The sequence below is a fragment of the Chroicocephalus ridibundus genome, chromosome 8, assembly GCF_963924245.1.
Source record: "Chroicocephalus ridibundus chromosome 8, bChrRid1.1, whole genome shotgun sequence".
NCBI lineage: Eukaryota > Metazoa > Chordata > Aves > Charadriiformes > Laridae > Chroicocephalus > Chroicocephalus ridibundus.
This window is the reverse complement of record NC_086291.1, coordinates 7,022,340-7,037,190: the sequence shown is the minus strand read 5'-3', so window position 1 is coordinate 7,037,190 and position 14,851 is coordinate 7,022,340. Positions and strand designations below refer to the sequence as shown.

Below are 14,851 nucleotides of genomic sequence, written 5' to 3'. Positions count from 1 at the left end.
TTAAGTACTACAACTGCAGCATCTACGGCTAACACATACAGGAATATATTTGGATAAAGAGCTATCTACAGAAAAGTTGGCGATGTGTAGGTAAACAAAACCATCCGGAGACATAATTAAGGCTGTGATACAGAGTGTCTGGTAATCATGCTAATAATACGGTTTGTGCCTCTGTAAGGTCTGGGCCATAACATTGCAAAACCTCCTGCATTTTTTCCTTGTGTCTTAGGATGGGTAGATGGGCTTCGGACTGAATTGTTTGACAAAAGCCTTTGGGTATTTGATTCAATATATAGTACTAGGCTGCTGCCACTGCTGTTTCCTACCCCCTCGCCAGATAAGGGAACTGGCTACCAAAAAAGGTAACAGGTTGGCCTGTTGAGCGTCTTTTATTTGCATGTAGTTTTAGACTAGTATATGGAAGACTTAGACTCCAGTATTTCACTACAGCTGTTTTGCACTGATAGGAAAATGAGAGTTCAAGTTCCAGTAATTTAATAATACCTCAAATAAAATGGACTTATTTTCGTTTCTTTTATGTTAGTAAGTGTTAAATATCCAGGTAGGATGTTCAACCTAAGTTGAGTCCTAAAGAAAGCCTTGATAACAATGAGTCTCTTGTAAAGATGCTTGTAAAGGTCAAATTCTTATGACACAATATTTAAAATGCTATGTTAGCACTGTTTGGGTAAACAAAGTATTTCAACACAGCTTTCTTTCCCCTTCCAGGGACAAATCCAGAATACTTTGCAAAAATTGCGTGGAAGAATCATAGCCATTCAACTAACAACCCGTGAGTAATGTACTCTACCTCTATATTGAACGTACGTTGCTGTTACAAAATTCGTGCAAAACTGAGTATTATTTTTAGAAATACTTTGCAGAGTATGTTCCTTATTATGGAATGAGAATTATACCCAGCGTAAATTCTATATCCAGTTCCTTATGCTTTGTAAAAACAGCTCTGTAGCTGTCTAATAGTGTGATACTAGTAAGTCTGCTAGAGGTTGTGCTAAAACTAAGATCGCATCTGTGTATATTTTGTAGGTATTCCCAGTTCCAAAAGGAGTACACATTAGATGAAGTTCTGCATTCTCGCAAAATTTTTGATTTCTTGACTGTCTTACAGTGTTGGTAAGGAGAGGACTTAGCATTGTGAAATAAATCTTGATGTTAAGACAAATATGGTAGGACATCTATTTAAATAAAAGTCTGTTTGCATGTAAATTAAAATTTACTGATTATTTTAAGTAAAACTTATAATAAATGAAACAGATGTGGAATATCTGTCTTGACCAAACACTATCTAGATACGTGTTCACAGCATAATGCAGTAAGGTGAAATACGTTTTGTACTTTGGAGCTTTCACATCATTGTATTTCTCTTACCAATGTTCATCCATTGCTGTTAAGTGTTAATTCATCTCTTCAGCTTTTCTTATACGCTCCTGAAAGACTTGTTATTAACAACACTTCTAGCCAAGTAGAAGCTTTGATTTTTTCCTAAATTGAAAAACTGTAATGCTATGTTTCTATTTTGATATCATAGTTTTCAAATGTCTGTTATAAATATTACTGAAAGTGTCCAGCAAACACTGATAGAGTTTAGTTTCAGTGGCATCAGCCGAAGAAAGTAGTTTTTTGTTTGTACTTTTTTTTTTTTGGTTTGTATTAGAAGATAGTTCTATTGAAGATTGACCTTACTAAGTCAGAATGATGACATCATTATTTTTCTTTCAATCAGTCCAACATCAAATGGTGCCGCAGCTGCAATTTTGGCTAGTGAGGCATTTGTGAAAAGGCATAAGTTGCAGCCAAAAGCTGTGGAAATTCTAGCCCAGGTGATGGCTACTGATTATCCAAGCACATTTGAAGAAAACAGTTGTATGAAGATGGTAGGTTTACAATTCTCTGTTCCTTAAGGTTTGGGTTTTTTTAGTACCTGAAAGTCCTCATGATACTCTAGGCACTTCCATGTCAGTAAGCCAGCAAATTATAGTTTGGGGTAAATGTAAAAGTAATTTCATTTGGGCAGGTGGAGTATGGTTGTAGAATAGAGTATGATTGTAGAATAACGGTAAGACATTTATAAACAGGCTATCAAAGACCTACTTTTTAATAAATTACTTAAAGGCTGCTTTTTAAACAACTTGAACAGCAAGGAAAAGATTTCTTTTAATTTTTCTGTTTCTAAGAGTAAGGAAACAATTTAAACAATTTTACTTATCTCTGTGTAATACTGAAGCTGAAATAGCCTGTTGGGTATAATCTGGTATTTGCTTAAGTAGAATGAAGAGAGAGACCCAAACTACAAAATTTGGATCCTACTGCAAATTGACTAAAGCAATTGAATGTAAGTCAAACCATTAGAATACCCAAAAGTTTCTACTGTTCTATTTGGGTTTCAAATACAATTCTATTTAGATGGCTGATACAAAAATGTAGCAAGACGGTTTGAGGATTTGTTTCAAGGGTGTTGGTCTGAGTCATGCAAAGGAGCAATTTGGCTTGTGAGCAAGGTTGAGAAAGTAGAGGATATTCCCCAGAAAAGTTTCCACGTGCCAAGAATGAGACTTAGAATATGTTCTTTCTTTCTATACAATTCATACTGTGTGAATATTAAACTCTGTGGTATGTGATGCATTAAAATAAATTAGAATGGTACCTCACTTACAGGATATATAGAAGCACATTTAAAATTAAGTGTAGAAATTAAATTGCTAGTTCTGTTTCTTTAATGATATTTTAACGTACAGTTTCTTCTTGTTGCAGGTTGGCTATGATATGACTAAAAAAGCTGCTGAAAAATGTTTTGAAAAAGCAGGCCTAAAACCTACAGATGTTGATGTGATCGAACTTCATGACTGTTTCTCAGTTAATGAGTTCATTACCTATGAAGCTCTGGGACTCTGTCCAGAAGGTAATAGCGTCATTGGAGATCGTTGTTTTATTGAAGTGGAAAGCATTAAAAATATCTTTTTATCTGTTCATATAATTAGAACTTTGAGCTGTCTACTGTACAGATATTTGAAAATCCTATTAGCTAACCTCGTAAGAGGGAAAAGCAAGTTACCACTGTAGTAACATAAGTAAGACCTGTAAACTCTAGTATTAGCTTAACAAAAGAGCGTGCTACTGTGATTTCTGAAGAAATAGAGAAGGCAAATTAAAGTGTTGGACAGCTACGTGAAACCATACAGCTAGCTTGTGCAGGGATGGTTCTTTTAAGTGAACAGAGCAAGGAAATCAAGGACTCTTCTGATCTTTTTCAGTATTATGCCCCTTTTTCAGGGCTACATACTGAACTGCCCCAAGATTTCCCTCCATCTTTGTATTTCCTTGTAAGGAAATAAAAATCAGACAAGAATTGCCTATAGAGGGCTTTACCATGTTACTTATCTTTGATGGGACTTTTTTAAAATCTTGAAACATTGTTGCCTTTGAAGACACAGAGTTGTTGGCAAATTGTCAACATGCCACCTGGATAACAATGCACAATCTGTCCAGATTAGTTTAATTTCATCAAAGTGAGTGGATTTACAACAAGTTAAGTGGCAATGGAGTTTCGTTCTGCCTATGTAAATCAAACTATTAAAATTTTCTACTGAAGAGTTTTTTGTTTGATTTCACATAAATAATGCATTGAACTGCTACTTCAGTATTTGATACATTTTAAACTCTAAATGTATTCTTGCTTTGCATAAATAATCATCTGATGTAATCTTTCTCTAATTTGTTTTTAACTAATTTTGAGAAAATACCATACTCTATCACTAGATGGTGTATTGTATTAAGTCTAAGCTTTCTCACTGAAACAGAGAAGTCCACAGATCTTTAGGAAGACTTTTTATGTGTTTGTAGGTCTTCAGATGCTTGCTTTTTACTGTCGTCTTTGCTGTGTTTTTATGCTATCTGCTAAAAATGGTAAATGTTTGACATTATTTAAGTAGGTACATTAACCTTTTTAGCTTCGTTCCTTTAATTGAAGATACAGAAGAATCCTGATGGTACTTGTCTATTTGACCAATAAGTCTTGTGTATGTTAATTTAATAGTGCAATTCTCACCACCTTGCAGTCAGTCTGACCTTAGTAGTATGTGAAACCTATCTTGGAATGGTAGACTAATTAGACACAGAGATTAGTGAAACAGCATAAACCACATTGTGGATTTAGATGTGCAAGACTAAGCTGGTATTCTTATTTAATGGCAGAAGTAAGTTAAAAATACAGGAAATGTGGCAGATCTCTTTTAGACTTTAGTGTTAATAACATAGGCTGAAGGAGCTGGTACAAGAATCAAGGAGTAAGGGACCGGTCAAAAGGGAAAACTGTCTGCTAAAGGCATGGGAACTAATAGTCTGGAAAGCTAAGCAATCCCAAGCATTAGTCTTACGAGTGGTTTTATTTACTATCTTAATGTCTTAATGCAGCCCAGGGTACCTTTAGCCCTCTTTGTGGCAAGGGCTCCTGTTCAACTTGGTGTTCACCAGGACCTCCATGTCCTGGGGGTCACAAGTTATGACTAGCTCCTCTTTTACAAAAAGCATGATTATCACTGCAGTTTCATTAATAAAATAACGAACAGCTTCATTATATTGATTATATCATAATACTGTATATCAACAAAATAGTTCAACAGCAAATTTAAAAAAACTTTCGTATCAAACACTAGCCCTTCTACTTCTTTTCTGTGTTATGCTTTCTCCAGTGGTATAAGCAAGTCTCATTAATGTAGTTTGGCTAATTTCATTCTGCTCTTTGTAAAATTTGTGGTGTAGTATTTCCTAGGTTTTGACTGACATGCAGCATCTTCAGTAAGTGACAATAGAATTGAAAAATCACTTAAAACCAAAAAAGGAACAATTTTTCTTTTATAAATACTGTTTTACAGGAAGAGCATGTGACCTAATTGACAGAGGAGACAACACTTATGGAGGAAAATGGGTTATTAATCCTAGTGGTGGCTTGATTTCAAAGGGACATCCACTTGGTGCTACAGGTATGCAAAACCATTTCATTTAGTTGTGTGGGTTAGATAAGAGATACAGCTCTTGAGCAGGCAGATGCTTCCCACTTAACTTTGTCCATACAAAACATGAGGGCTTCATAAGATTAGAAGGAAGCTCTGGAGTTGATTCTGACTTCCAGCTCATGCAAGCATTAACGGTGTAGGATTGCTCAAACCAAAAGGCCTGGAGTGTGAATTTGATCATTAGCACTTATTTAATTTTATGGTGCTTTTTTTTTTTTCTGTTGTTAAAGCCATCTGCAAAACAGCTTAACTTTTTTTAAGTAATTGCTCAATAGTACAAGTTCTGCTGAATGTAGTTTGCATAACTATTTTCGTATGTTGTCATCCTTTAAAATTCAGGTTTAGGAGATTTTTACAGCATCTGAATAGCATGTACCCTTGTTAGCTGGGTCAAAAGCTATTTCTGCTAAGCCTTAGATGTCAAAATATTCATCTGATGTTTACAACAGAAGCTCAGTTAGTCACTGTTTCCCAGCAACATAGGTTTTCCTTTTCTTTCTGTTTTGTTTTCTTTTTTGTTTGTTTGTTTTCTTTAAACTGCTACACTTACTTCCAAAATGACCTGGCTCTTTGATAAAATGTGTTTGGATTTGTGAAGATAATTCACCTTCCTTGTTTGGAAATGTGAGGTTGTCAGAAAACTGAGGAAACCTCGTAAAACAACAAACCTTAATCTAAACAGCTGTACCAGCTGGATAATCTGCATTTAGTGTAGGGGGGGAAGTATTAGGAAACTTTGGAGGAAACACATTGCAGGTAAATGAGACTGTGGGTTTCTGTAACAGGATGAGTATTATATTGCTAGGCTTGTGTTAAATTTTTGTCAGTTAGAGAGTGATAAATGTAGAGGCAATTACTGGTATTCGTGCCTCTCTCTATTGCCATGGGATGGGGGGAAGAATCATTAAATTGCAGAAAATGACAACAGACTGTCATCTTAATTTCACTATAAAACAGTCTTGAGGCTAGCTGTGTGCTCATCGGAGGTCATGTAAGTCGTCTTAAATTTCCAAACCGTTCCAGGGCAGGTTGTGCCACGGTATGTGTTCTCTCCTTGGGCTGGGAGAGTGTGAATGAAATCTGTTAATTCTCATCTGTGTCTGGGATTATAAAACTTCTTAATCATCCTCTTTGTGATGTTTCAATTGGCAATGCATAAAATTCGGTCCATAAAATTCGGTACATAAAATGCAGATTCCTCCTCTGACTTGCTTGAAGTCCTGCATGGTTGTCAAGGGGAAGGGAGAGGAAGGGGTGGAGGTCTGTGGGTGGTGGAGGGAGGAAGAACTGTGTGTGTGTGTGTGGTGGGAGTGGGTCACAATTGCAGAAACAGGGGGAGACCAAGGGTAAGTGTGATCTGAAAACCAGGGCTGTAATGAAAAGGAATTCACTTTTCCTGGAGGCGAAGGACCTGGGGTGTTGGTCGACAGCCGGCTGAATATGAGCCAGCAGTGTGCCCAGGTGGCCAAGAAGGCCATCAGCAGCCTGGCCTGTGTCAGGAACAGTGTGGCCAGCAGGACTGGGGCAGTGATCATCCCCCCTCGGCACTGGTGAGGCCGCACCTTGAATATTGTGTCCAGTTTTGGGCCCCTCACTGCAAGAAAGACATTGAGGTGCTGGAGCGGGTCCAGAGAAGGGCAACGGAGCTGGTGAGGGGTCTGGAGCACAAGTCTTGTGAGGAGCAGCTGAGGGAGCTGGGGGTGTTCAGCCTGGAGAGAAGGGGGCTGAGGGGAGACCTTCTCGCTCTGTACAACTGCCTGAGAGGGGGGTGTAGAGAGGTGGGGGTCGGTCTCTTCTCCCAGGTAGTAACTGATAGGCCAAGACGAAACGGCCTCAAGTTGGGCCAGGGGAGGTTTAGATTGGATATTAGGAAAAATTTCTTCACTGAAAGGGTTGTCAAGCGTTGGAACAGCCTGCCCAGGGAAGTGGTTTAGTCGCCATCCCTGGAGGTATGTAAAAGCCGTGTAGACGTGGTGCTGAGGGACACGGTTTAGTGGTGGACTCGGCAGTGTGAACGGTTGGACTTGATGATCTTTAAAGGTCTTTTCCAACCTAAATGATTCTATGATTCGTTTTGGGCCTCCCAAGAAAATACACTTCGGGATATCGCAGCTGTCAATAATTAACTTTCTCAAATCCTGTTGCATGGATTCACTTAACATCTTCCCGGGGAAGGAGGTTTATGGAATGCGCCTGTCGGACGCGCCTTCTTTGCTTTCCCCAGCTGAGCTCTGTGCTCGATTTTTCAGGCCTGGCGCAGTGCGCCGAACTCTGCTGGCAGCTGCGCGGTCTGGCCGGGCGGAGGCAGGTCCCCGGGGCAAAGGTCGCGCTGCAGCACAACCTGGGCCTCGGCGGGGCCGTGGTGGTGACCCTCTACGGCATGGGCTTCCCCGGAGCCGCCAGGTGAGCGCCCCGCGGGGCCGGGGCCGCCCGCAGCGCCGGGGACAGGCGAGGCGGGCCCGTTCCGCTGCGTAATGAAGTGGTGGGGCAGCGGAGGGCCTGCCCTCTGCGTGCAGCTGGCCTCTTGAGGAGGAAGACAGCGCTGCCCGTGCTGAAAGACCTTAGAAAATCGTCGCCTCGCAGACTGTCTCTCTGAAGGGCAAGAAATCGCACTGCTGAATGAAAACGCGCGTTCAGCATTCGCATACAGCTCTTGGTTATAGTGTCTTTGGAAACTTTCCCTGTGGGTTCAGTAGTGGTGTAAGCTAAGCTCACTTTGTGTTGACTGTGCTCCCATATCTTTGTCTTTCAAAATTTGGTGTTTTTTTTAGAATTATTCTTTGCCTCTGAGCAAGGAAGACATTGCGCTGTAAACTAAAACTTGCTCAGCAGTTGGAACTGTTGTGTACCTACAGCACTGCAGGTGTATAGAGATTATAGCTTAATCCTGATAAACAATATGTGCTGTGTGTTACAAGTTATTGAAAGGAGCAAACTGGCCCATAAAAATGGCTCACATGATTTCCTGTAAGGAAAAGTCTAATGTTTGGAGGGAAAAAACCCAACAAAACAAAAAACCCCTTCCAAGAACAAAACATGGCACATTAAAATGAATTGAAACTGGGGACTCGCCAAAAACAGCAAGACATCCATGGGAATAGAGATGCCCACTGCTTGCACTGCTAAAATTGTTACTTGGTTGGTTTCATGCAGAATTGCTTTCAGCTGTGTGTGTTACATGTGGTATTCTAAATACTCATTAGAATTCAGGGATGTCGCTCATCCAGTCCTGGCTAAAGAATTTGCACTTGAAATTGTAGTGTCCTTCAGAGTAAGAGGATAACCCTGTTATGAAGCTGACTTGCAATCTATGCTAGGAAGGACAGGAATTGAGAGAAAATACTTAAAATTTGCAAATACACCAGAATTTCAGGAGAGACTTTTTTAATACACAGTTCCCTTTGTATTTTCGCTTTCAACTTTGCTCAGAAACATTGAGCTACTCTTTGTGGGTATTATGGTTTTGGTTTTAAAGCTCGATGCCAGTACTTTATATGTGCTCTAATAACCTGTGAACAGTAAAATTCATTATGTACTGGAATTACAGAAAAAATATTCTCCTCCCAAGTCATACTTCTAATGTCTGTTTTTGCTAGACCTGTTCTGTTCCTGGGAGGTGACCGTATAATCTGTGGAAGAGATAATGAGAGAAGCAATTGAACTTTGAAGGGTTGCAACAGTAACTTTTTGTAGTACAGTGTCAGAGGTGATAATCCTATCACTTCTGTAATCTGTAAGAGGTTAGACCATATGAGAAAATAGGTGTTATACGGGAAAAAATCATGTGTCTTCATGGATTGTCTTCAAACATGCTCGCAAAACTTGGCGGTGGGTGTTGGTATGCAGTTTTAAATTGGAGAGGAAAGACTGTTACAGGGAATATACTATTTTCCATTGCTTTGAACTTTGTCTTTCAAAATATTGTGATTTTATGTAACAGGGACTCTGTTGCTATTTTGTATACTGTTAACCTTGAGGTACTGCTAGAAGTAGTGCCTTTCTGTCAGGAAGAGCTTTACATGTATAGATGATATTTCTCCTGAAGAAGGAAGTCTTGATTTACTACAGCTCACTTCACCTTCATCGGTATTGAGAATTTTTAAAATTCTTTTTTAGGTACAACTCAGACCAGAGAAGTCTTAGCAATACCAGTTACATCTTACCTTAGAGAAGCTTAAAAGCCTTTAGTTCTCCCAAAGGCTTTGTGTGCAAGAGGTACCTGACACAAGGAGTTGCACCAATGTATATCAGACTTTGGAATGAAACAGTGCAGCTGATCTGTTCAGACACCGCTTATGTAATTGAATGATGTTGTGTGTTGTGCAATTAAGGGAAAGGTGGTAGTGTTTCATGCTTGTGAAGATACTTCATGCCATTTTTTCTGCAGCAATGCATGTAGACTTAATCATTGGATTCAGATCTAGCCTGTAATTAGTGGCTTTCATAAGAGCTGCCAAGAATGTACATCAAGGTAAATGACAGCAGGACTTGATCCATTTTGGATTAGTCTTTGAAACAGTCTTGCTTTTTTTTTTTTTTTTTTGGCACTTACAAGTTTACATCTTGTTAGTACAGCCTTGGTTTATTAGCAAAATTGATGTGTCCTCTTCAGATGAGATAGTCCTTACTGTTGCTACCCTGGCATACATCTGTAGGGTAGTGTTAGTACCACACAAGTAGGTTCTAGCAACATTTCTTAAGTGATTCTGTCACTTCAACAATATCAAACCTGACCACAGTTTTGAACTCTGCTGCCAAGAGATGGTAATAATTGTAAACTTGTTTTTCCTGATGCTTGAATTGCCATTTCTTTGGACATCTCTATACTTACTTTGGCTCTGGGTGCCTCTGCAGAAACGAAGAATAAGGTTTCATGCTGCTGTCACACCATGCGGGGTGACATCTCTAGAGAATCAGGAATAATGCTTAGTACTTCTTGGGACAGTTAAGAGACCTGCATGAATTGGGAGGGAAAAGGGGATTTGTTTTGCCAAAAGAAAAAGGGTGGTATTTCTCTGAGATGGTGCATATGCTGCTCTCTGTCTTCCCACAAGGTGTGGCAACAGTGTTTGCTGATTTATCTTAACAAGATTAGTGATTTACTTTCATTATAAAATTAGCATCCTGTCCATACATGCAAAAACATCTAGATACTCGAAGTGATTGTAATTCATGCTGTCATGCCCATGAGAGAGTAAGCTTCACTTCACTATCATATAGTTGTCTGTATTGCTAAAGCGTTTCAGTGTGGCTGTTCTCGCTGGGGTTAGGTCTATTCATGATAATTTTAAGATGCTGAAAATGTGATTAAAGGTAGGTAAATAAATGGGTTTTTCATTTCAGCACTGGCCGTATTGCGGCTGTGCCTCTCAGCGCAGCTGTTGATGGATTTAAATCACATTTGGTCTTCAAGGAGATTGAAAAGAAGCTCCAAGAGGTATTTGACTACTTCTTTTACCTACGACAGGATTTTAATTTATGACAGAACATGTGTGAAACCTGATGGGAATATAGTAGCATCAGTCACTTCCTCACTACCTCTCATTGAAACAGATGTTACAGCTTGGAATTTCGCTGTGTCAGAGATCTTTCTATGCTGGGCCATGATTTTAAATTACTTTTTTTCAGACAGTTGCTACCTGCATAAGGGTATTTCAGTAAAGGCAAGTTTATATTGTATGTGAGGAGCTTGCTAACTAACACAAGAAACTTTAAGTTTGTGTTTGTTTCTTGTTTTGTAAGTGTGATTAGAAGAAGAAATCACATTTTATCATCTTGACTTACTTCATTTACATCAAGACAAGACTATTAAGAGAGTGGTAATTTTTCTTAGTTCATAGATTTTAATATAGATAGTCATATTTGTGGGTTTTGGTTTTTTTCTAAATGGTTGTTTAAATGAAGCCTAATAGGGGGAAACAGATATTTCTATGTTAGTAGAAAGGGTAAAGGTTTTTAAATTACTTTCTGTTTAACTCAAAATATTTTAAAATTATTTTGAAGTAAATGAATAATTTGCATATTACATGGTCATTACAGGACGGCGAGCAATTTGTCAAGAAAATTGGCGGAGTCTTTGCCTTCAAAATAAAAGATGGTCCTGGTGGGAAAGAAGCAACTTGGATAGTAGATGTGAAAAATGGTAAAGGCTCTGTGGCAGTTAATTCAGGTCAGTGCTATTTTATTATGTCATTGCAGAAAACACATAAAACTAATGAAAAGAATATAAATTCATATTCTGTTTAAGCTGTAGTGACCTGAGCAGAAGTGGTGTAGAGCTACCTTAATTTTAAACTTCCTATTACTGACACTTTTAATCCACGATGTTTTGGACCAAGAATGAAACATCTTCTACTCTGAATTCTGTCTAGGTAATTGCATGTTTGCTTAGAGACTCCAGACAGATCTGTCATATGACTCTTACAGGAATCAGAATTTTTAAAAAATAAAATAAAAAAAATTAAAACCTCAGGGGTTTTGTTGTTCTCACCTCTTAAAATTTGGGCCAGAAATGTAATTTGTAGCTGTTTCTTCAGTTGCTTTCTTGGAGACACTGGTAGGTGGAAAGCTGGTCTATCTTGTTAAGTTACTTCTCCTCTGCAGCTAATTAAGCAATAAAACTTGGCTAATTTCAATACTGCACCAGCTGACATCAAGTTCCATTTTAAAAAAGGCAGACCTAAATAAGACACAGATGGGGTGGTGGTGGGGAACCCCACAAAAGTATTGGAAACAAAGGATTTTTACCCTTGCCGTGACAATATCTTGTCTCATATCTGAAGTCATGCATCCTAGTAATGTAAACAAAAACCCAAAGACAACAGTCTGTTCTCAGAATCTTGAATATTCATGAACCTGCATCATAAAGTGTTTAATTAAAAACGTGCCAGGGGAATTGATTTGGAATTCAAATTCCATTCATCTAAGTTAATACAAAAATAAAAGCACTGTTTTCTGTTTTATGGACAACATTTTATCAAAGAGTTAAGCTTAATAATAAGGTGAGTGTGGGAAAAGATGTGTGCAGTTTTTAGCCCTTTGTTATATATGTTAATATTTTTGTTAGAGCTTATTAAAATAATTTTTCAGTTTATTTCTGGTAAGAGGATCCGGAAAATGTCTGTATTTGAATGAATTCAAATGAGTGTTTTTAGAATGCACATGTTGTTCCCATTGAAGGAGAGGGCAGGAAATGCCTGAAATTTCAGTGATGAGTATCTTCAGAGTGTGTCACAGGGGAAAACATTTATTCTGAGTTGATCTCAATACTAGCGAATTTAACCTTGATAAAACTTAAGATGATAGTCAATGTTTGCAGTTAACATTCTGTCTGATTACAAGTAGATGATTATTTCTTTTCAAGGAATGAATTTGCTTCGCACCTTTCGGAAAGTTCCATCTTTCTTCACTGTTGGGGTGGTCTGTGCTACGAGGTGGCACAGATGGCTGTTGGGTGATCTCTTGCTGATATTTTTATAATGGCCCTTATTTGTATGTACTTCATGTACCCTTTTGCTAACCTGTACTATCAACAGACTCCTGACAGAATTGCAGCTTCTACTACTGTTTCATCTCATTTGGAATCTTCATAGTCAACTCTTATCTTACAGATAAGAAGGCAGATTGTACAATCACAATGGCTGACGCTGATCTGTTAGCTCTCATGACTGGCAAAATGAATCCTCAGACAGTAAGTATAGCAAAGATGAGATGATGACAGACTCGTTTGTTTTGAGTGTGTATAAGTTGAAATCATTTAAATAAACACCCTCCACCAAAACTGCCATGGCTGATCTGAAAAATGACAATTCTTGACTTTCTCTGAACAAATTGGCCAAAGAAAGATTAATCAAGAAAAGACAGTTTCTGTTCTTCTGAAGTACATATTATCTCAGACATCCTGTAGGTAATCCGAAAGGGGATATAATAGTGCTTGGTTTGCAGAGAAGAGGGGGAAACTAGTGTTTGTAGCATGACCTAAGAAAGGAGGAGTGGTGGCCCTCTGTTTGGAGGGCTTTACGCTCGCAGATGGCATTAGTGTAAGGAGTAATCTTGATGCTAAAAAAGAGAAATAGAGGTGAGCATCCACTGAATGCCTATGATAGGTTTTTTTTTTTTTATTCCTCAGTGTGTCAAAAGCAGCCATAGTGTACAAGTAAACCAGACGTTTAAGTTAATTTTAAGTTGCTGTTCCATACTTCTAAATTTGAAATGCTCTGGGTAACGTTCTTTTAATTTTTTTAGTCTGGTGGTCACAGGGTAAATAAGAATTTTCAGAAGCTAAAGCGTGTCTAGGAGAAGTTTGAAGGTAAAGCACATTATAGAAATGTTGTAATGTACATGTAGGAAATTCAGAAGCAATTACAACTTTACACCTACAATTTGGATATTTTAGTGCATGCAGTTCATCCTTTTTACAAGGTCTGGAGGAAAAAACCCAAACCTTTAGCATGTCTGCTTCACAAACTAGACTTGTAAAATTGAATTTGTCAGTAACAAAGCCAGTCATAGCTGGGGAGAATTTGAGTAAGAAATCAGTTGCGGCATCTACTGTACACTGTTGCTTTATCATCTTCAATTGAAATAGTGAACTCTTATCCTGTGAGCTGGCATCACCAAACCATTGTGTGTTCTGCCCTGCCCCAGATCTGTCGTTACGATAATCCAAGAAAACAAGCAATACCAAGTTTATTCTCTTCAGGTATCACAAATATAATAAGCATGCAACTTCCTCAGATTACTGTTCTGCCTTCCAGTGTCAGAAAATACTTTTGTTGATGAATGTAAGGTGTCTGCAAGAACTGTTGTAATTATAAAACTGCAGGCCAGGACCTGCACATACATAATAGCCCATAACTTTTGGGAGGGGTGCATTTGGGGTAATATATTGTATTGCATTTCATATAATTTTTCTTTCTTTTTAGGCATTCTTTCAAGGCAAATTGAAGGTTTCTGGGAACATGGGCATGGCAATGAAACTTCAGAATCTACAACTTCAGCCAGGCAAAGCTAAACTTTGAGCTCATTAGAATAAACTGTCAGTACTTGATATTCTTGACAAAAAAGTAGAATGAAACTAGACATTATCCATAGTATGGCACAGGCTGGGTTTGATTGTACCTCTCTCACCTAAATTCTGTGGTTAGAGACCGTAATTCTCTTAATAAATTCCAGCAGTTTGTCTATGGCAAAGGTTTTCAGGCTAAGCTTGAGTCACTGACTCTTAAAAATGGTGTATGGTGGGTATTTGTGACAATTTTTGTTTTAATATCAAAAATTTTATAAAACTTTGAGTTGAGCGAGGCTGCTTACTGTTGTTCAGGTTAGCTGGGAAGAGAGTGAGGAAGGTTATAAATAGTTTGACTTATCAATTAAATGAGTTGCATCTTTTAAAAGCTGTAATATCAGGTCATACAAATGCTTTCAGACTTCCATTCTAACATTTGCTGCTGCTTAAATTAAAATGGTCTTGTAAAGGGGATCTCTAACACTTTTTTAGAACAGGCTTTAGGAATTTGCTATAAAATACTTTTCTTATTACTACTTTGGAATTAAAAAATAAAACATCCAGAAGTAGGAACTAGAACTTTTCTTTGAGATTCACAGGATTTGATAGTACTTCACCTTGGAAAAAAAATTAGGTTTGCCAGGGGAGCAGAGAGGGAGTATAACCAACATTTAACCTGTTTTCTCCTGAGAAAATCTGGTGTTGATCATTATGAAATTCTTATCAGTAATGTAAAAGCTTTAACTTCTATTTTGGGAAAATGTATTCTGGTTGGAAGCTTAATAGAAAATTAAATATACTTTTCCTGTTC

At 38.2% G+C, this 14,851-nt stretch overlaps 1 protein-coding gene across 1 annotated transcript in view; it reads left to right on the top strand.

Annotated features, from left to right (window-relative positions):
- The window catches only part of SCP2 (sterol carrier protein 2), a 22,009-nt gene extending 7,158 nt beyond the window's left edge, over window positions 1-14,851 (top strand). Inside the window, exons 7-16 of the mRNA XM_063342987.1 lie at window positions 730-793; window positions 1,048-1,134; window positions 1,745-1,895; window positions 2,773-2,920; window positions 4,893-5,000; window positions 7,283-7,436; window positions 10,377-10,470; window positions 11,073-11,202; window positions 12,644-12,723; window positions 13,958-14,851. Of these exons, the coding sequence (XP_063199057.1) occupies window positions 730-793; window positions 1,048-1,134; window positions 1,745-1,895; window positions 2,773-2,920; window positions 4,893-5,000; window positions 7,283-7,436; window positions 10,377-10,470; window positions 11,073-11,202; window positions 12,644-12,723; window positions 13,958-14,053 (1,112 nt within the window). The 3' untranslated portion in view covers window positions 14,054-14,851. The remainder of the gene's footprint in view (window positions 1-729; window positions 794-1,047; window positions 1,135-1,744; window positions 1,896-2,772; window positions 2,921-4,892; window positions 5,001-7,282; window positions 7,437-10,376; window positions 10,471-11,072; window positions 11,203-12,643; window positions 12,724-13,957) is intronic.